We start from the raw sequence: 20876 nt of genomic DNA on the forward strand, positions 1-20876 counted from the left end.
GTCCAAAATTAACTTTACGCCACACACGCCAAAAGCCAAATAAGAAATGTCTTTGATATTGCTCGAAATATTTAGTCATTAAATTGGGTTTTTAACATAAGTTCCTTAAAATAAAAATAAAAAATACCTTGGTCGGTCTTTTAAAGAATGAGAAAGAATGTTCTACATCTAAAAGTATTGATAATTTTGCATGTGGTTATATTATATATATATATATATATATATATATATATATATATATATACACACACACACACACACACTACGACCCCAGTCTCTAAAGTGATTACAGCAGTTTAGTATAAAGCAATATGCAATCTACAAATCCATGCTTAAAAACATTTTCTATTGCATACAACAGAAATAAATATTAATAATAATAATAAAAGACATACAAAGACATGTATGAGATTAAGGTGTTTTTATTACTTTTGTTGTTGCAGCTATATGTTCTCTTATAATTTCTATACAAAATGTACAAAATTCATGAAAATACAGAAGTCATGAAGAAATTATGGTGGATATGTAAGAGCTCACTAAATCAGGTGCTTTTTTTTATGCCCAAGTCCTAATATATCGTTTGCTTACTTACATTTAAAGAACATAAAATAAAGTCAAATTAAACTCATTAACAAAGCAATGAACCCAAATAAATCTATCAAATTAGCCCGTTCAGTAATTCCAATGTGTTATCACTTCAGGATATCAAAATATCGAGGATCGTTACAAAATGGTCAAATAAAGCATTCTTTGATCAGTGCTTTGTGGACGAGGTATGGCATCAACTATCTAAACATTACATATATCTTAAACTAAATTGTAAAACTGATCCCTTTTTGCTTTTCTTCTACCCATCCTCTCTGAAACCAAGTGAACAAAACCAGGCTTAAATTCAAACCCAACTTGAAAATAAAGGCTTTCTCAGGAAGGAACTTCATAACAATACAGCCCTCCTCAGCACATCGGCATCTTGCGCAAAGCCAGACGAACTATTCAAAACAAGAGCACGCACTTCCGGCATAAGAGAAGACCCCTCCGTTAACTTATGTAACATTATTTTTGTTTGGATGCATTAGAGGTTTCATGTAACACCTAAAAACAACCAAACCCATCCGGAAAAGGAAAGAAAAAAAAAAAAAAAACCCGTTCATTTATACTGCATTAGCGTGCACTGCATCACACGTCAAAATTCAAACTATCAATCAGCACATAAACCTCCTTACCACCTTCCCCCCAACATACTGATATCACACCACAACCCGGTTATATCCAACCTATATCACTGGTTCATATACAACAAGGGAGTTGACTGTGTATGTAAACTTAGCTGGTTTATTTTGCTAGAAGACTCATCTAACCGGGCATTAGAAGAGATGGCAATTTCCCAAATGGCAAAGTAGTCTCTGGGCAACATGGGTGACTTTGAAATGGTGGCATAGAGCTAACATGGGGGTCTGGAAACATCAGGCCTATGCTAAACTGACCTAACCCAAGCCAATGTGCAGTGAGACGGGAATACCACGGAGAGGAAAGAGTCGTCGAGCCATTGCGAGCTATTGCGAATTGGGGGAAACTGCCCGTGTGGGCGTTACAGATCACTTCGGATACCAAACAGTCTTGTGGCTGGATGTCCAACGAGGGGTCTGAGTAGGAAAGAGTAGAGAGGATGGAGCCCCAGAGACAGAGCGCCATGTTCTGATAGGATGAAGAGGTAGGCTGCTCGGGCACAGCGGTGGGCCGTGGCTTCAAGCTGTCGTTGGTCAGGATGCAGCAATGGAGGTTTGAGGTCGGCTGAGGCATGTCCAGCAAGAGCTCAGGGAGGAGCGTTGGTGTCTGAATGGATGTGTGCGTAATCGGGTCCAAGTAAGTGTGGCTGGTGTTAGGAAGACGGCTGAGCTGGTGGATGACAGCGGAAGAAGCAATGAGGCCGGCTACGCTTGTCAAGTACAGGAGACCCAACATACAGGTGATCTGAAGGAAAATAAAAAACACAACAACTGATTAAAGATAGGGCTACACAATTAAACAAAATGAAACCATAATCGTGGTATAGCTTAGTGCGGTTATTAAATCACAAAGGCAGGTTTTAGAGTGGCACTGTGTTCTAGGGCTGCACAATTAAATCGCACGTGATTTGGCAAAGGCTGCGATAATTTAATGCGCAGCTTGTCAGAGCTGTAATTCTGTGTATATTTATCGGGATTGTGTATTTGTGTGCGCGCTTCGGATCTGTCAGTCAGCGTGAGTAAGATCGTTTTGTCTACATCAGCATGAGTTTGAAAATCACATTTCATTAGTTCAGACTCATGCCATCGAGAATTCACTATGAATATTCAAAGCTGGAATGTTGCGCTTTACCACAATATCAAACTTGTGCTGAGAGAAGCGTCAGTCGTCGAGAAGCGAGCAGAGAAAAACGGCATTTTTCATGGTCAAAGGTCACTTTTAGATGTTTAATTGCTATTAGGATCGCTAGGCGAGGGCTTAAGGAACTAATTTTAGTGAAAACCTAATTTTGACTAAAATTGACTTTTTTCACTTGTTTTGCCTGTAGCTCGAAATTAACCTGTGCACATTCCGACTCATTTTGCCAGAACGGGTCACATATTATTTTATAGTCATACTGATATATAATCACAATTTTTGTCCAAATTGTGGCACCCTACAAACAAGCACAGTAAACCTGAATTTATAAAAAAAAAAAAAAAAACATTTTAAAAAGACAACAGCGAAAAGGAGAATTAAAAGACAATCACAAATATTGTTCTTAAGCCATACAATAGCTTTAGTGTGAGGAACAGATCAAAATCTAAGCAGGTATTTGCTCAAAATCTTCTCTCTTGACCCTTAATGCCATGTGAAATATCACAAATGTCAAAACAGGTGTCTTGATGTGCCTTATTTGAATTGATTTGAGTGCTAAGATGGGGAAGATTTTCAGCAAATAGCATAAGGCTTTAGATGACTTGAAATACAGTGCACATATCATATGAGCTACTTTTATGGTGTATTTATTAGTATTGTCAAAAATACCAACTTCGGTACCAAGTCGGTACTGAAATTTTGAAAACATGACAATACCAGCATTTCCCACTAGCATTTTAAACGCTGTTGAGCGGATTCCTACACACCTCTGATTGGCCATTGTGTTCATGCACTCAACAGATATGTCTGTGATTGGCTACAATGATCAATGCTTCAAAAACATGTTATAAATAGACATCTTTTCACTTATACAGATACACACGGAGTGTTTGAAAGCAGGCGTCTATCAGCAGATCCATCTATCAGCGGATATATAAGGGATCCACTGATAGACAGCTGCTTTTAAATGCTCCCATGGGTATCTGTGCAAGCACCTCAGTATAGAGTGTCAAAGATGTCTATTTATAATGTTTTTGAAGCTTTTATCATTGTAGCCAATCACAGACATTTCTGTTGAGCGTGTGAACACAATGGCCAACTTGGCACTGAAGTCGATACTTTTGACACTAGTATTTATGAGCTCATAAGGTTTCGCTGTGATTGTTCACCTTGGTAAAGTGCTGGTAGATAGCTGACAGGGCTTCCCTCCAATGGGTTTGCTCCAACAGGACGCAGAGATCCGTGTAGGTGAACCAGCCTCGCTTCATACCTTGCCGCTCCGCAATGCTGCAGGGACGAAGCACATTAAAATATTGATCTTTTTACAGTGGAAGTCATAATAACACTGTAACAACAAAATGAGCACATGACTCACAACTTAAGAGAAATGTACTGCTAATCCAAATCCCTCTGGTAAACAGATTAGAATGTAAAGTTAAAAAAAAAACTTAAATATTCATGAGCTATTAAAACGGGTCATGCCATTAACAATTGTCCGTGATCTTTTGAAAAGAACAAAAATGTATGCTGTGACTGTGTATGAGTATAATAATATTATTATTATAATAACATTATTAAGATGTACTGTTATGACACAGTAAATGCGTGTTAACAAACCTACCTGGTTTCCACCTGACTGAGGACCTTAAAGAAGTCACTGGGCTCGGTGAAGAGATTCCAGTCCTGTAAATGTGAAAGATCTTGTTTCAAATCAATTTCGATAGAAAAATCACAACCTAGCAATGAAACTTAGTCTAGTGTTAGCCTTAATAATTCATACTGTGTATGAAAGGACAAAACCAGTCAAACTACATTAAATCTCTGTAGTTCTTTGGAAGGTCATGCTTACGATCGCATTGAGGAAGTTCATCTCCAGAGTGTTGACAGTCTGAACATCCAGTTTGGCCGCAGTACCCCATTCATCATTGAAAACCTCCTCCTCTTCTCCTTCATCATACAAATATTTGCTGGCAACCATCTGGAGATGACAGGAGAAATCAGTGAAGTTGGCCAGAATAGTGAACCAGAAAAAATAAGGCTAATAAAAATGCTTGGATGTGCGTACCATGGATATCAAAAAGAGGTCTGAGGATGAGATCTGTTGCAGGTATTCAGGGTTTCTGTGTCGCAGTCTTTCAATGTATATCAAGGCCAACATCATAGCGCAAGGAGATATACATGCTTCCCTGTAACACAAAAAAGGGTTTGATATTGATCCAGTGAATATTTAACATATACAGTATAGTAGGTATTATAATGTATGGAAGAGGATTAGGGCCAAGCATTAATTAATTAACTCATTGTTAAATTTCCGGAATAAAGACGAAATAAATTGTCGAGAATAAAGTCGCTGAGTTTTGAGAAAAAAAAAAAATCATTAAATTTCGAGAAAAAAGTCAAAATAAAATGTTGAGAATAAACTCATTAAATTGAGAATAAAGTCGTTGTGTTTCAAGAAAAAACATGTTAAATTTCGTGAAAAAACTCAAAATAAAATGTTGAGAATTAATTCATTAAATTGAGAATAAATTTGTTGTGTTTCGAGAAAAAAGTCGAAATAAAATGTTAAAAATAAACTCATTAAATTTTGAGAATGAAATCATTGTGTTTCAAGAAAAAAAATTGTTACATTTCCGGAAAAAAGTCTAAATAAATTGTCGAGAATAAACATTAAGATTTGAGAATAAAGTCGTTGTGTTTTGAGAAAAAACGTTAAATTTCGAGAAAAAAAAGTCGAAATACAATGTTGAGAAAAAAATCATTACATTTCGAGAATAAAGTCGTTACGTTTCAAGAAACAACTCGTTAAATTTCGAGATAAAAAAAAAAAGTCGAAATAAAATATCAAGAATAAACACATTCGAACAGTGTCATGTTCATTGCATACTGATAGAGGACATGACAGAGTTGGATCACTTAGTCAACTCTGAGTTTGATCTCGCATTATAATGACTTTAATCTCAAGATGGTTTTATCTTTTAATTAATGCTTGACCCTAATCCTCTTCCTTAATAATGAGATTATGTTTTGAAGTCAAAGATATAATACATCAATCCTACCTGGCCACATGTGCAGCGTATTTCTTGTGGAGTTTCCTTATGGGACTTGGGGCAGATTTCTGGAGCAGTTCTACAGCAATATCTAAAGGAAATACAATTATGAGTGAAGAATATACAGTACTGTACAACATCAACCATCATATGCATATTACGCATGATAAAAAGTATCTACCCAAACATGGGAAAATGTAGGAATGCAATTATGATATACAAACTTTGCTTCAATTTCATGCAAAGACCAAGTACTAATATGAGTAAAATGTTATTTAATTTTAGATTTAAAATTAGATTCTTAGAATTGTAAATATAAGTATAAATATAAATAATTAAGTCGTAATAAAAAATATACTTAATTATTCAAATAATAATTATCTTACAGTTAGGTAAAATAAACTAAATATTTAAACAACAGCATGCACATAATAAATAATTGTACATAAATGAATAAAATAATTAAATTATTAGATTAAAATATTACGTAACTTCAAAATGTTTCAAGAAATTTTCCATGTAAACACAGGAGACAAAACAAGCAGTTAGGTGAAAAAGACAACTTAAATGACATTACAACAACAGACACTATAGTTTGCACTAATTTTACTAGTTGACTCACCTGTCATGGGACAAGATAAAGCATCCAACGGGCTGTCAGAATCAAGACCATAATACAGTCGTTTCCTCACTCTCTCTGACCAATGCTCGTGTTTAGGCAGGAACTGATCATGATTACAGAATACAAAGCATGTTTAAATGTCAGATATATGTCTTAGTTTTTATCTTAAAAGAGGTATATTATGACTACTTAACATCATTAAATCAATAACATAACTACTGGTATGCGTGTTTCTTCACACCTAAACATTGGGCCTATGATGAAGCCTCGAACTACATTAATACTCACAGCAAATCTTACATACTGAAATAAAGGAGACATTTGCTGTATTTGAGAGTAATCATGTTCTTCCAGTCTAATATTCTGGGATATATACTAAGAAAGACATTAAATACATTAAAGTTCTTGCATGAGTCAGTTTCGCGTGAGTTTCTCAGTCACCCGCCAAAACAGAACAAAAACACCCGAGATACTGACCGTAAACTCTTGAAAGTCAGAAAAGGGGAAAGTCCGCTCGTCAAACAAGTCTCCAAAATCCATTTTGGTCCTCCAACGTTCATTTAAAAGGACTGAAAACACAGAAAGGCCGAAGAAAGGCGTCGTAAAGGCGCCCTCTCTCTGCCGTGACAGATGCGTAGCGTCGAATTCAGAATCACAGTTACGCAAGTCAATGCGCTCAGTTGCGTAGAAATAGAATACGAGCGTAAACAGCAGCGTGAGTTCGGACAGGGGCAGGAGTTAGTGGACGGAAGTTGGGTCAAATATATATTTGTGGTTTCTGATTTGTCGGGTACAGCGTATTCTTTTTGTGTGAATTTGTATTCAAAGGCTATTTTTTATTCAAATCAGACAAATATACAAACAAAGCAGGCATCAAATGAACAATATTAACAATAAGACAATTATAAGAAATTACAACATGTGACTGGTGAAATTCTGAAGAACCAAAAGTAAAGATATTAAAGCAAAATATTATATATATATATATAAACGAATAAAAAAAAAAAGTAAATAAATACGAGACACCACTCTAACGTGGAACATGTTACTTTTCTCAACGCTGTTGTTAGTGAACCAATCTCAGTCGTTCATGATTACTCGCTAAGGCGTTTTTAAAATAATTTTATTTCAGATTGCGAAAGCGAATTTCATGCGTATGTCAAGTAGCTAATCCACAAAATGGATTTAAAATATTTTTATTCAGTGTGCAAATATGTTCATTTACACACAAAAACACCCTTGATTGGAGTAGGCTATGGAGTATTTCGTATTTTTGTCCGTAAAGCGCCTACTAGAGGAAAGAAGCATTTGTGTATGTTACTTTTCTGAGTTGTTTTCTAGATCAGTATGACAGTTTACCTGTCCTATTATGGCGAAAGCTTCGTGAATGTATTCATACTCGCGTCACTTAGTTAAGCGTCCTAACACGTAAGGTATTTAATATTCATGAGCCATAGTTTTCAGCAAATCATATACACCGATGATTGGTGATATTTATGATAACTGGTGTGGTTATATTTCAGTAGGTGCTCTTTTTGATCTAAATAATTTTTTATTATTATTATTATTACTACACATTTTCATTAATTGTGTATACAAACTAATTCCAAAACGCCCCATGATCAGCACTTGAGATCACAATACCAATATAATAATAATGAACCAAAAATATCTAATTCATAATTTTATATATATATATAATTCATAATTTTAGGTATTTTAATTTGTAAACAAAATATGAAGGGACTATACGAATTTGATTTTAATGTACAGTACAGACAATATTTTATGCACAGAATAATATATGATCAATAAGCAGAATAAACATTAATATAAATATATGCATGTCTCTAGCTTTATTGTACAATAAAATACACAATTTTTTTTTCACAGACTTTAGCCATTCGGTCACAACTGAATTACTTTATCCAAGGCAAATTCTGTCAGTCTGTATCTCCATTAAAAAATGTAGTAGATTTTTTTTTTTTTTTTCCCCCCATTTTTCTTTTTCAATGACTAAAAAAAAAACATCCCAATGGCTCATTTCAACCTTGTCCCCTGAGTTTAGTGTCAGTGCTATAAAGTGAGTGGTCTCCTTTGTCCCTTTGATGAACTGAAGTTGTACAGTACAGCAATATATTGCATCTAAGCAACAAGTACCACTCCACACGCACACACAGCATGAGAAAATACAATCTTTAAGCACACAAACGATCATAAAGAACGTAAAAAAGTCAGATGAATATGCACATAATGTCAGAAATTAACATTAAAATTGACTGACGATATAGATTTTCCCCTCTGCTTATAACATACTCCTAAATTCAAATTTAATCTTAGTCTGTACAGAAATTCAAATATCAGCATTAGTATGTACTGATATACAATGGCACCAGAAATATAATTATCCCTTTTCTAATTAAATAAAGCCTCAAAGTATACGATCATATTCACAATTACAAGCAGTTTTCCTATTGCAAAGAACAGCAAATCGGAAGCATCATAGAATCAATGCAACCACAGAAATTCACTTAAATAACAGAAAGTACATTCATCATAATAACGTCTCCGCAATGTATTGCCTAAAGTTGTAGATGTGGAGGGATTTATACAATGTAAAATAGCTGTCAGTCTTCTCTCATTAATGGTGATAGTATTTAGCATTATAAATGCACTTCGAAGGAAATGAGTGGAAAGCATGGAAGCTTGTTTCCGCCACGCAATAAAAAAAATAAATAAATAAAAGGAATAAATAAAAGATCTTATTTTTTTTCTCTCACAATTGCGAGTTTATATCTCGCAATTTTTACTTTTTTCTCAGAATTGTGATATAAAGTGCAATTGTGAGGGAAATTGCGTGATATGTCACAATTGTGAGTTTCAGAATTCTGACTTTTTCCTCGCAATTCTGACTTTTCTTCCTTGCAATTGCGAGTTTATATCTCACAATTCTGACTTCTTTTCTCAGAATTGGGAGATATAAACTCGCAATTGCGAGTTATAAACAAGCGGCAACCTCCCGCAGTCTCTCTTGAAACCAACATGGAAGTGACTCAAAGTGCAATTCATCGACTGGCCGCTAGAGACAGGCTCCAAAAGGGAGTCAAATCTGTATCTCCCCCATGTTAAAATGCCCAACTTTACAGCAGAAATAAATATGTTTACAGCCTGGTACAAAAAGTGGTTTGGGCACTGACTAAAAGTTTTGTCTGTCAGATTTACTACAATGATAATGGCTAGAGAATAGGCCTCTCAAGACACCACAAAATCCGACAGCACTGCTTGGATATTATAACTGAAACTGCTACACTATTTTGAAATTTTACCAAATTTTACCAAAAATTTACCAAAATTTACTTTGAATGCTGCCTAATTTGTTTGTGAGAGTCTAGTTCAGTTTTACAACATAAACGGTGCTCAGATTGCATAATTTCTTAAAGAATAATGACAGAGAGCAGAACGTTCTGAAGAAATATGACGCAAACAATGGGCAATATATCAATATTTCATTTGTGGACAAAAAGTGCTGTTGTCTGTTTTTCAATGGACGCTTATCATGGACATTTTACCAAAGTGCGACGGATTGGATTTATCTCGCAATCGCTATTTCATTACAAAGGTATGAAATACCGTTTTGATTTTGCAATATTGCTGTTGCTGGAGCATCTATATCGTAAAAGAGACACCGTAGATTGATCCTTAAAGTAGTAAACCCCTTAAAACTTTCAAATTAAGTATAATTTGTTATCTTTATTAATATTTTAGATAATATCTAAGATAGATAGAGATAGCTCCTTAGCCTGAGCTAACTTGATCACGTCGCGCTAGGCGGGTGTGGTTTCAGCAACCAGGCACCTCAGCTCCACCCATGTCCCACCTCTTTGCCCATTTTCGGTTATCTGGGAGTGATGCACTGTGACGCGCTGCCAAGATGGCGACGGTCGGCTCCGCCCACTTTGGGCTTCAAAAATGCTCTTCAGAAACCTACGGGTGACGCCACGGACACTACGTCCATGTTTTATACAGTCTATGGTTATAAAGTCCAATTCTGAGGGAAAAAAGACTGACTTTTTCTCAGAATTGCAACTTTATATCACGCAATTCTGACTTTATAACTCGCAATTGCGAGTTTATATCAATTGCGAGAAGAAAAAAAAAGACAGAATTGCGAGATAAAAAGTCACAATTACTATTTTTATTTTTTATTCAGTGGCGGAAACAAGTGAATGCAAAGAAATATATATAAAAAAAAAAAATTCAAAAAAACTTTAAGGTCAGCAATAATCCTTTTAAGAACTACCAAAAACATAAAATATTAAATAATCATTCTAATATGCCAAAACAGCATTGGGCGAGCTTAAAGTGCACACAAAACCAGGTTTTATGTCCCATCATGTATCTAGTGTCCCTTGTGTCCTGTAGTGGATGTTTGTGGCTGTAGTTTCTCTGATTTCCTGTCTTTAGTCTCGCTGTCAGAGGCCGAGTCTGAATCCTGAACCTGCTGCTGTTTCTGCCACATGTCAGAGTACAGCCCTCCCTTCGCCAACAGCTCCTCGTGCCTACGACAAACAATAATACTGGACTTTAACCTGCATAGTTCATGTATTAAACTATATCGAGTCGGACTTTGAGTTCAGAGTACTAGTAAATGAACTCACCTTCCTCTCTCCACAATCTGCCCATCAAGAAGTACAAGAATCACGTCAGCTCCAATGACAGTCGACAATCTACAATATTTGCATTATACAATAAGAAATACTGTAATGTATAAAAGACTTTAATATTTTGTTTTATGGCTTATGCTTTTACTGTAATAATCTATGGGAGTAGATTTGAGTAAAAACTCTCTTAATTCATTTAATCATGTGTTTACCTGTGTGCCACCACAATGGAGGTTCTGTTGGTGCAGATTTTAGCCAGCGATGCCTGAATATTTCGCTCAGTCTGTGTGTCTAGAGCAGACGTGGCCTATGGGTAGAGGATGAGTAAATTAGTCCATGAAGAAAAAAGTACTTGAGTACATAATGCACTGATGATGATGATGTACCTCATCAAGAAGGATGATTTGTGGAGCTTTGAGGATGGTGCGAGCGATGGCGACTCTCTGCTTCTCTCCTCCACTCAACTTCAGCCCCCTCTCACCCACCTGAGTGTCATAGCCTACAAATATAAATCAATCATGAATATCAATTATGAATTCAAACATTATCTAGACTCAAAATGAGCCAAATGGATGGCATAAAAAGCCAAATGATGCTCTCTGTCCAGCACAAATGATCTACAATAATCTGAGCACATTTTATAAAGGTCTGTATTTCAAACACCCTATTTATATTCATTACTTGCAGTTTAATTATAGTTTTTTTAATGGCAAAATGGTTCTCACCGTCTGGGAAAGTTACGATTTTGTCATGGATGTCAGCGGCAATCGCAGCCTCCTCCACCTCTTGGTCAGTAGCAGCAACTCGACCGTAACGGATGTTGTCCCGAATATTGTCATTAAACAGGACAGTGTCCTGAGGGACGACACCAATGTGAGCGCGCAGAGAGGTCTGCTTCACCTGAGACACAACCAGACGTATGAATTATTAAGAGCTTGAAACATAAAAAACAAAGGACAAAATATTCCTCCACATGTTCATGTAGGGAAAGGTTTGGGTGCAATTTTATATATTACAAGCAGGGCTTGACATTAACACCCGCCAACCAGTAACACACTCACTCCTACTAGCCACTTTGGCAGATTGAATTTAATATATATAATATATAAATTTTTTTTAATTATAGTCTTTTAAAAAGTCATCTGAAATAATAAACTAAGCGCAATGTAGTGTTGTCAAAAATATCGATTTTTCGATACATATCGATACTGAAATATCTGAAACGTTTTCCAATATTCATTTTCCACAGAATAGATACACGATACCAGCTGCTCTTTCTCTCTGACAGCGAGTTGACACACAAACCCGCCTCCCCTCACTCGTTTCATTTGCTCCGGATGAATATTGTTGGTGTTACAGGGCTTGAATTTTGGCGTGGGATTGCGAGTGGCTAGAAAACTTTTGTTCACCTTTGAGATGTCTTGACCGTCTATTTTTATACACCCGCCCTGTACGTCATAAAAACGGAAAAGCAGACGGATGATGGTGCTCTTTCCTGATCCAGACTGTCCAACCTGAGAGAAATCCAAACAGTCAAATTTTGTGTACTCAAATATAAACTCAAAGTCAGTTTAGAGCAGAATAGAATAGCATAAAACAGAAAAGACTTACAAGTGCGACCGTCTGTCCGGGAAGTACAGTAAAAGAGACATCTTTTAGAATTTCTTTGCTGCAAAAACATCCATATCATATAAAATAAAAGTTGCATATTATTAAGTGATTATTGCTCATTTATAAAATCAATTCATCTAAAAATAAATAATAATGAAGAATAATAGAAATACATCTAACTGAAGCTTCTTACCCTTGCGTGTAGCTGAAGAAGACATTCTCAAATTCTACTTTTCCCTGCCTGAAGTTGAGGTTTCCTGCATTGACATCATCCTTCACCTAAGCAATAACCCAAATTATCATGTCAGGAATTATTCAAAGCTTCTCTGAAATGAATTTCAAAGAAAACCCTCCACTCACTTCCTCCTCCTCAGTGAAGAGCTTGAACATGCTTTCCATATCGATGAAGGAGCTCTGGATCATTCTGTTCAAGGAAAGATACACGCTTACTTTCATCTTTGTTCTTTTGAAAATGCATATAAATAGTGATCTATACGCTGACGATAAACTATTAACCAAGATTTAGAAAAAAGCTCCATACCTGTAGTATGTTCCAAACCAGTTGAGAGGAGTGTAGAGCTGGATGATGTATGTTCCAAACAGCACATAATCTCCGACCTGGAAGAACATGATGAGTTGAAAGCAGTTAATGTCACATGGGAAAAAAAAAAAAAAAAAAATTATATATCGCGTTAATGCATGCGATTAATTTTTTAAGTTTAATTTGTTAAAAATATTTAACGTAATTAACGCAGCATCCGTTTTTTCCATCATAATTTGGCTAGCGTTACATTATTTGATCACGCTCTTATTCACGCAAATGCTTTTAAACCATTCAAGCGCCAAAAGACAAACGAGAACGCGCTGTCTGTGAATGTCATGTCATGTGACACACACGACTCGTGTGCACAGAAAGACGCGAGCCAGTATCGAGTTCTCTTTTGTGCTTAAACAAAACAATAACACACACAATGATGCCAAAATGCCCTTTTTGCTGAGTATCCTCATAAGAGCAGTCTTAAATGAGTTAAATAACGTTTTAAATGAACTTAAAGAGTTGTGAGAAAAATCATGTTCAGCAGCAGCAGCTCTTAAAGTGACAGCAGCCTAATAAACCAGTTGCTGTGATGATGTCTGTCATTAATGTTCATCAAAGAACAAAGGTAACAGAGAAATTTGTAGCTTTAATAAGGATTAATCTCACTATAATCTCAATAATTTCATTTATAATTTATGCAGTGAAGACTGTGAAGTGTATAACTTTATTCAATTTCTGTATATTTCCTACCTGTTAGACAGCACTAATTAAAATACATTAAAATAATAAAGTTTTTAAAATGAATTCTGCACTTAAGTTACACTTTTTTTTTTTTTTTGCCAGTGCCAGATGAATACATTTTTTTTTTTCTTCAAGCCATTAAACTCACTACAATCCAATAAAATACTCTTCAGAGACAACTCCAGTCTTTAGTGTCACATGATCCTTCAGAAATCATTCTAATATGCTGATTTGCTGCGCAAGAATCAATTCTTCTTCTTATTATCGATGTTGAAAACAGTTGTGCTGCTTAATATTTTTATAACCATCACACTTTTTTTTTTTTTTTCAGGCTTCACTGATAAAATAGAAAGTTCAAAAGAACATAATTTGTTTGAAACTGAAATCTTTTTTTAACATTATAAATGTCTTTACTGTGACTTTTGCGTTAATTTAATGCATCCTTGCTGAATAATTAATTTGTTCCTTTTTTATTTGTTTCTAAACCACAGATGATGTGATGGCTTCATAAGTTTCTGGCAGTGGTCTGATATCTGAGGTGTTCCCGACTGTTCGTACCTGAAACTTCCCCTCTGTCACGAAGTATGCACAGAGCAGCGATCCGGTCAGCAGACCCAAACCGATGATGAGGTTCTGCGTTTGATTTAAAAACGCCAGGGACGCGTTGGTCTTCCATTCCGATACCTGAGCAAAACAGAATATAATTATGAAAATTGTATTTATGATTTATGCTATTAACCAATAAACTATAAAATACACATAATAACAAATCTGGTCTGGAGAGCAGTCTAAAAACATCCTTGAAAAAAAAAAAATACTACCTGATATTTCAGGATGGCATCCTCAAAGCGATTTGCTTCATAACTCTCTGCATTGTAATATTTCACCTGTTGACATTAACACAATTCAATCACACCATATACAATTTTTTCAATTTTTTTTTATTTTTTATAACACACACTCTGACACCTTAGCCAAACAAAGAGGGAACAAAACAAATCCATACCGTCTCAAAGTTCAATAAAGAGTCCACAGCTTTCGATTTGGCATTGTTATCTTGTGTGTTCATATCTCGTCTGTATTTGGTTCTCCATTCAGTGATAACGATGGTGAGAGCTGAAAGAGACACAGATAACAGAGCAGTCAATCAATCAAATGCTGATTTGGTATATTTCTATTCTTCAGTCTTCAGTGACTCCTGAAACAAGGAGAATCAAAAGCAATAATCCTGCAGATTTTAGGTATATTCAGAATGCCAAACTTTATACATACATGAAATTTGCATGGAATACCTTGACAAATTAAATTTGCTAAATTGTGCAGCACACTGTATCCCACAATGCAATGCACTAGACTACTTGTCCTTCCATTTCCAGTGTGAGTAATATCAACTGTAATTTGAACTTTACAAAGTCATAAATGTGCACCAATTGCAGAATTAAACAAGCCCGCAAAATGAGGTTCTTTGACAGTGTTGTTTTAGTATTATTTATATACTACTAAAATATTTATACATATTTTGAATTAGCTTTTATTTAGTTATTTACTTTTAATTTTAAAAGTATGTTATGAGGTTTTGTCATTTTTATTATTTTTATAACGAGTTGTTAGCCGTCAGCGGCTGTTCAGTGCTCGTGTACCCGCAGAGAACAGCTTCATCTCGGCCAGTCCTTCGGGAATTTGCCGCTAACTCTTATGTAGATAGTGGTTAAACATGAGATATAATTTGTTTTGGGTATATCAAAGAGGCAATCTTTCGTCTTATTAATATACAGTATTACTTGTTCCAGAGCAAATCGATTTAGATTGAGGGGAAAATTAAGTTTCATAACTTTATAAAATAAAGTCATAAATAATATGTTGTATTTGGTATTGAGAAAGGGTCCGCTAGAGATCGCAAATGCTAGCAAAATTGAAAGGGACTGGTTGTAAACAAGGAATTTGTTTTAGCGCTGTAATGGGAAATCCCCTTAACTTTTAAAAGGACAAAGACACTGATCCCTCTTTTTTACATTTAAACTGATTTTTTTATTGTATATAATATTATGGACATCGACCTGAAGAATGAATGCTATATCAGATGGAGGTAATGCACTCGTTTTGTCGATCTCTCTCTCATAATACCATAATACTCTACTCAACAAAATATAATAAGCTTCAATGAAGCGACTCAACGTTTCTTCGTTAATAGTTCTAAAGTGACGTTTTAGAATTAGTAACGGAGGCTTGGGCTCAACTGTTAAACTGTCAACTTGAGATTTGAATCCATGGTGGGAGGAAGTATTCCTGCACAAAAGAGCGTTTTTAAAGACACTCTGTTGTTCTTATTTATTAACACACTTGTGCCGTCGAACTGTTATATAAACGCAATATCACTTGTAGCCATGCAATATGGCTCTATATCAGCAAGCTGTGATTACCTACGGTGCTGATATACAGCCATATTGCACTGCTACTCGTGTGATATTGCATATATATATGTGTGTGCTCATGTATACACATTTAGAAATGACCATTGTTAGATACTCACTGAGGTAGAGGGCCATACAAACGAAGACTATGAGGCCAAACCAGGCATTGAAATTGGATATAAAATAGATAATGGCGATGACAATGTCAGCGATGGTGGGCAAGATGCTGAACACGATATAGCTGTTGGAATAAGAAATAAAAAAAATATTTCAAGACAATAGAGACTGGGATCACTTTTACTGTAAAAGAATACTATTTATACTTAAGGTGTGTATGCATCCAAGACCTAAACAGTCCTAAATGACCTTGATTATGTATCAGTACTTGCATGTATCAAGACTAATGTCAAATTTCAAATAATTTTTTTAGCTGTCACCTCAGCAGGCTGTTGATGGAGGAGGTTCCTCTGTCGATGCTTCTCAGGACGTCTCCGGTGCGGCGGCCCAGGTGCCAGCGCAGAGACAGAGAGTGCAGGTGAGCAAAGAGACGCACCTGGACCACACGGTTAGTGTACTGCTGCACTCGAATCCACAGGAACGAACGCATGTTACTCACGAACCCAGACGCACCTGCAGATGAAGATGAGATTGTGGTCAGATTCAAACTGATAATCCACATCAAAGATATCATTAAATTAAGTGATGTTCCCTCACCAGCTCCACCACCCTGCAGGAACTTCAGGAGCCCGTAAAGACACACTGTAGTCGCCAGAGTCTTCCAAGAGCTCCCATCTGTCAGCTGGTTCACTGTAAAGGAGATTCATAAAAGTACAAATATTGCTTAGCTATATATACATATGCCATTTGAGAAAAGGCTACTGACCCAAAAGTACAATTACTTCCCTTATATTTTATAAAAAAAATTCAATCATGACTGAATAAGACTCCGCACCTATGTTCTTGTAGTAGATGGGCACAAACACATTGATGACACGTTCCACTCCCAGCAGCCCGAGACACAGCAGAACCAGCAGCTGAAGCACGACATTGCCTTTAGGCCACATGTACGGCACCAACAGACGCACCTTCTGCCTAAAGTCTTTCCACGTGGACTGATTCTCTTCAGAATTACCCAAGAGAGGCTGAAAACATGCAAGAGATGTGTTAATCAGATTAATGATAGTAAGATGTATTTATGCAGATTTGACAATAGCAGAGAGCATCTAATGTCTTACTGCTCCATGCTCAACATCTCGCTCATCTTCATTGACCAGAAGCATGTACGGTCGGCTAGGCAATCCTGGAGCTTTGAGGCCTAACAGGAACAGCAAACCTGAGCTGAAGTACCGCACCAGCCAGAAAGCAAACTCTATCTGCAGACATAGTCACAATGCATATGGAAATTATTATTTGCTATTGTTTGTATCTGCTAGAATCATATCATATCATCTAAAGAGTAAAGAGTGGCATCACTATAATGTGTCTCAGATTTTTGGTCATTAGCGTTTAAACAAAAGCACTTCAAATATTTTATGGTTTCTTTGGCATTAAAAAAAAGCTTATTTTGTGGCATGAATTTGACTCCAGTGTGTCTTACTGAATTTGTCTTCTGTAATTAATAAGTTACCAATAAAAACAATTGTAGCATCAGTATAGGGTGCCAAATTTAAAATAAAGCACATTAAAGAAAAAAATATTTTAAATATAAAATATTTAAACTGAAATATAATATTAAAATGTTTAAATTTAGTTTTAAGTTTTAGGTCTACTTACATTTATAATTATATAATGTATATTTAAGAGTTATATTTTATTTTTAAACTTATTTACTGTTTAATAATTTACAATTATTGATTATGTATTAATGTTTTAATAAATAAACAATTATAATTTTATTATATTATAATATATATATATATATATATATATATATATATATATATATATAAAATAAACTTATAATTGTTTAATTAATAATTAAATAAATATAATTAAAAATAATATTAAATTACATATATATATAAATACATTTATAATAGTTTAATTAATAATAATTAAATATAATTAAAAATAAACAAAATTATAATAAAATTATATATATATATATATTATATAATTATAATTGTTTAATTAAAAACAATTAAATGAATATAATTATAAATAATATTATATATAATAATAAAATTATTTATATATATAATATTATTATATTTTTATATATATATATAAAAAATTATATTTTTATAATATGCAACTTTTATCAACTTTTGCATTCAACATTCAAAGTTTAGAGCAAGACTAGAGTGAGCAGAGTAAAACTGCTACGTCATGCAGTGTCACATAAACTGTTAGCGGATTGGTCAAACCTAAACGGTTGGGGTGTGGCCAATGAGGCTAGAAAGGAATGCAGCCAGAACTGAGCATGACTCGACAATATTGTCACTACCTACTATTTAAAACCACAAAATGACTCAATACATTTTTGTAATGACAACGCAAACTTGACAGAATTGCAGAGTCATTCAGAGTTGGATCCACAATATTTATTCTATACAAATAATCCTTTTACAAAATCACCATAATGCTGAGTCATAGTGTGTGAGCAGCATTCCTTCATCTGTCACCACTTTCAAATCCTTCCACTTTAGACAGGACAACAGAATCAATGCCAAAGGTTACACCACAGAGATCCATGATAATACAATATGAAACACTAAAATGTACTACAATCTGGTGCATAACTTTATGTTTAGGCATTATTTTTCACCTTGTGGTTGATAAACAGGCAAAAAAAAAAAAAGCCCATATTAATGCAACGAATTAGCATATGCAAATACTCTTTATTAACTAATTAATAGACAGCATTCTTCCTAACCAATCACACACGTACCTGTTGATCGAATGTCTCCAGAGTCCACCACCACTGAGGGCTCATCCACGACACAAACGCCAGGTTTTCTGCCGCAAAAGCCACGGCCCAGTACAGCAATAGTACCGTACTGTGTCCTCTGGTTCTGTCCCGCACCAGAACCCTCTTTCTCTCCAGACGCAGCAGAGCCACAGCCCAAAGCCAGCCCAGCATGGAGAGACAGCCGTACAGAATCACGTATCCCGGCAGCTCTCCGCTCCGAGCGATCCGAAACACCATCCAGCCCAGAGCCAGCAAGGCGAGCAACACCGACAGGCCCACTTGGAGCCGGTAGAGTCGGGAGCGAGGGATGAACTTGGGCTCCATGTCTGTGCCATAGCGGCCGTAGCATATACACAGGAACGTGCCGAAGAGGAAGGAGAGGGTGAGGAGGATGGACGGCACCAGGGTGAAGTAGAAGCAGAGGGTCAGACCGCCCTCCACCCAGACCTGCTGCATGGAGACTCCGGCTTCACAGTAACTCTTCATCTCCACCATGATGATGATGATGATGGATCCACACAAAGAATATCTGGAAAAAGTAATATGGTGAGGAACCAAATAAACTTGTGTTTCCCACAACAAAAATATACTGTGGCAGGCCATAGGTAGCAGATGGTAATACCATGGTAATGTATGCTTTTCATATTCACATACTATGGTGTTACTACATATATATATATATATAAATTACATTTTATTAATTGGCTAAATTTTTATTTAAAAAATAAAAAATACAAATATTCAAAAGATAAAAATTATAATAGTATCTTAACAATACTAAAACAGCTGCATGGTACAGTGATAGTTTCAGACACTGCTACCACAGTATAGAATTATTAACATAATAATATACCATAGTATTTTCATGGTGGTATCACAAGGTACTTTTAAATAATACCAGAATATTACCATTATTCATGTACAAAAACATCAACAATAATAAAAAATAGATTTTTCAAATTACATATTGTTTACTATATTGAACAAAAATATAGCATGTTAATGTCGTAAATAATATGTATATGTATAAAATTGATATTAAAACTTTCTAATTTTATTAAATATAATAAATAATAATACGTATTTTAAAAAAACAAGGTTTATTCTTGATGATGTTCATGAGCCAGTCAAAACTTACATTTTAACGCAATACAATTATATTATTACGTTTATTTAATATTAGGATTAGCTTTTATTTTAATTGACCAAAAAAAAGTTGTGACCAACTTACTAATACACTACCGTGATAAAACATACTGCATGCATAATATGGTACAACAATACTACTGTACCATGTACAACGAACATGACAGCTCCACTTCTTTGTAAGTGTTATTTATTACAACGTATAGTGTTGTTTATTACCACATTTACACCAAAGCACCACAGTATTACCGTGTGAACTTGTGTTAGGCCAGTAAGAATATGAACTAACCTGTTTCCAACGTTACTGGGATCCTTTTAGTCTTTCGTGTGCGTCCTTGAATAATTATCCCCTCAGATGATGGATTATGGTGATGTTAGCGCTCCTAAAACATCTCATCATATGCGGTTGCTGTATATGACCTTACAGTCAGAAACTCACGCCGTTCAACTCCACAATCCATGACTTACACAATAAAAATACCGGGGCAAACAGACGCCTCATGGTCCTAGTGCCGTGATTCAAAGTGTACGTTGCGTCATGGCGCTGTGTCACGTGGTAAGTGTGACTTTTCTCAGCGCAAGTAAGGATGGTCCAATCAAAGTTACTTGTGATCACTCGTTGATTTCCATAGAGCAGTTTATTGTAAAAGCGTCTGCTCTTTAGTTCTAAGATTTGAATGGGATTCAAAGGAACCTTTGGCTTTCTGAGCCGCCGAGCGCCCCCGAAAGGAATGAATTATAAAACAGTTGTTGTGTCTATGGTTGTTACCATGTGACATCTGCCGCCCAAACCTGTATAACAACAAAGGCAGACGTTCCTA

At 35.5% G+C, this 20876-nt stretch overlaps 2 protein-coding genes across 2 annotated transcripts; both read right to left on the reverse strand.

Moving 5' to 3' along the window:
• Positions 1-406: 406 nt before the first annotated feature.
• cnppd1 (cyclin Pas1/PHO80 domain containing 1) lies at positions 407-6711 on the reverse strand. The gene is made up of 8 exons (XM_051890502.1): positions 6514-6711; positions 6037-6139; positions 5424-5505; positions 4430-4550; positions 4214-4342; positions 3986-4047; positions 3534-3651; positions 407-1971 (listed from the first exon to the last, which is right to left on the reverse strand). Exons 1-8 carry the CDS (start codon positions 6574-6576, stop codon positions 1354-1356), a joined length of 1296 nt encoding a protein of 431 aa, XP_051746462.1. The 5' UTR covers positions 6577-6711; the 3' UTR covers positions 407-1353.
• A 1158-nt stretch (positions 6712-7869) lies between these two features.
• On the reverse strand, positions 7870-20589 carry abcb6a (ATP-binding cassette, sub-family B (MDR/TAP), member 6a). The gene is made up of 20 exons (XM_051890491.1): positions 20345-20589; positions 18889-19438; positions 17234-17371; positions 16951-17140; positions 16713-16805; positions 16436-16628; positions 16118-16239; positions 14594-14703; positions 14409-14474; positions 14146-14271; positions 12850-12926; positions 12669-12732; positions 12502-12587; positions 12309-12366; positions 12107-12211; positions 11423-11597; positions 11084-11196; positions 10910-11004; positions 10695-10763; positions 7870-10595 (listed from the first exon to the last, which is right to left on the reverse strand). The coding sequence occupies exons 2-20, from the start codon at positions 19402-19404 to the stop codon at positions 10436-10438; spliced, it is 2556 nt and encodes an 851-aa protein (XP_051746451.1). The 5' UTR covers positions 19405-19438; positions 20345-20589; the 3' UTR covers positions 7870-10435.
• Between the last annotated feature and the right edge of the window lie 287 nt (positions 20590-20876).

This window comes from Ctenopharyngodon idella, chromosome 1, assembly GCF_019924925.1.
Source record: "Ctenopharyngodon idella isolate HZGC_01 chromosome 1, HZGC01, whole genome shotgun sequence".
NCBI classification, from domain to species: Eukaryota; Metazoa; Chordata; class Actinopteri; order Cypriniformes; family Xenocyprididae; genus Ctenopharyngodon; species Ctenopharyngodon idella.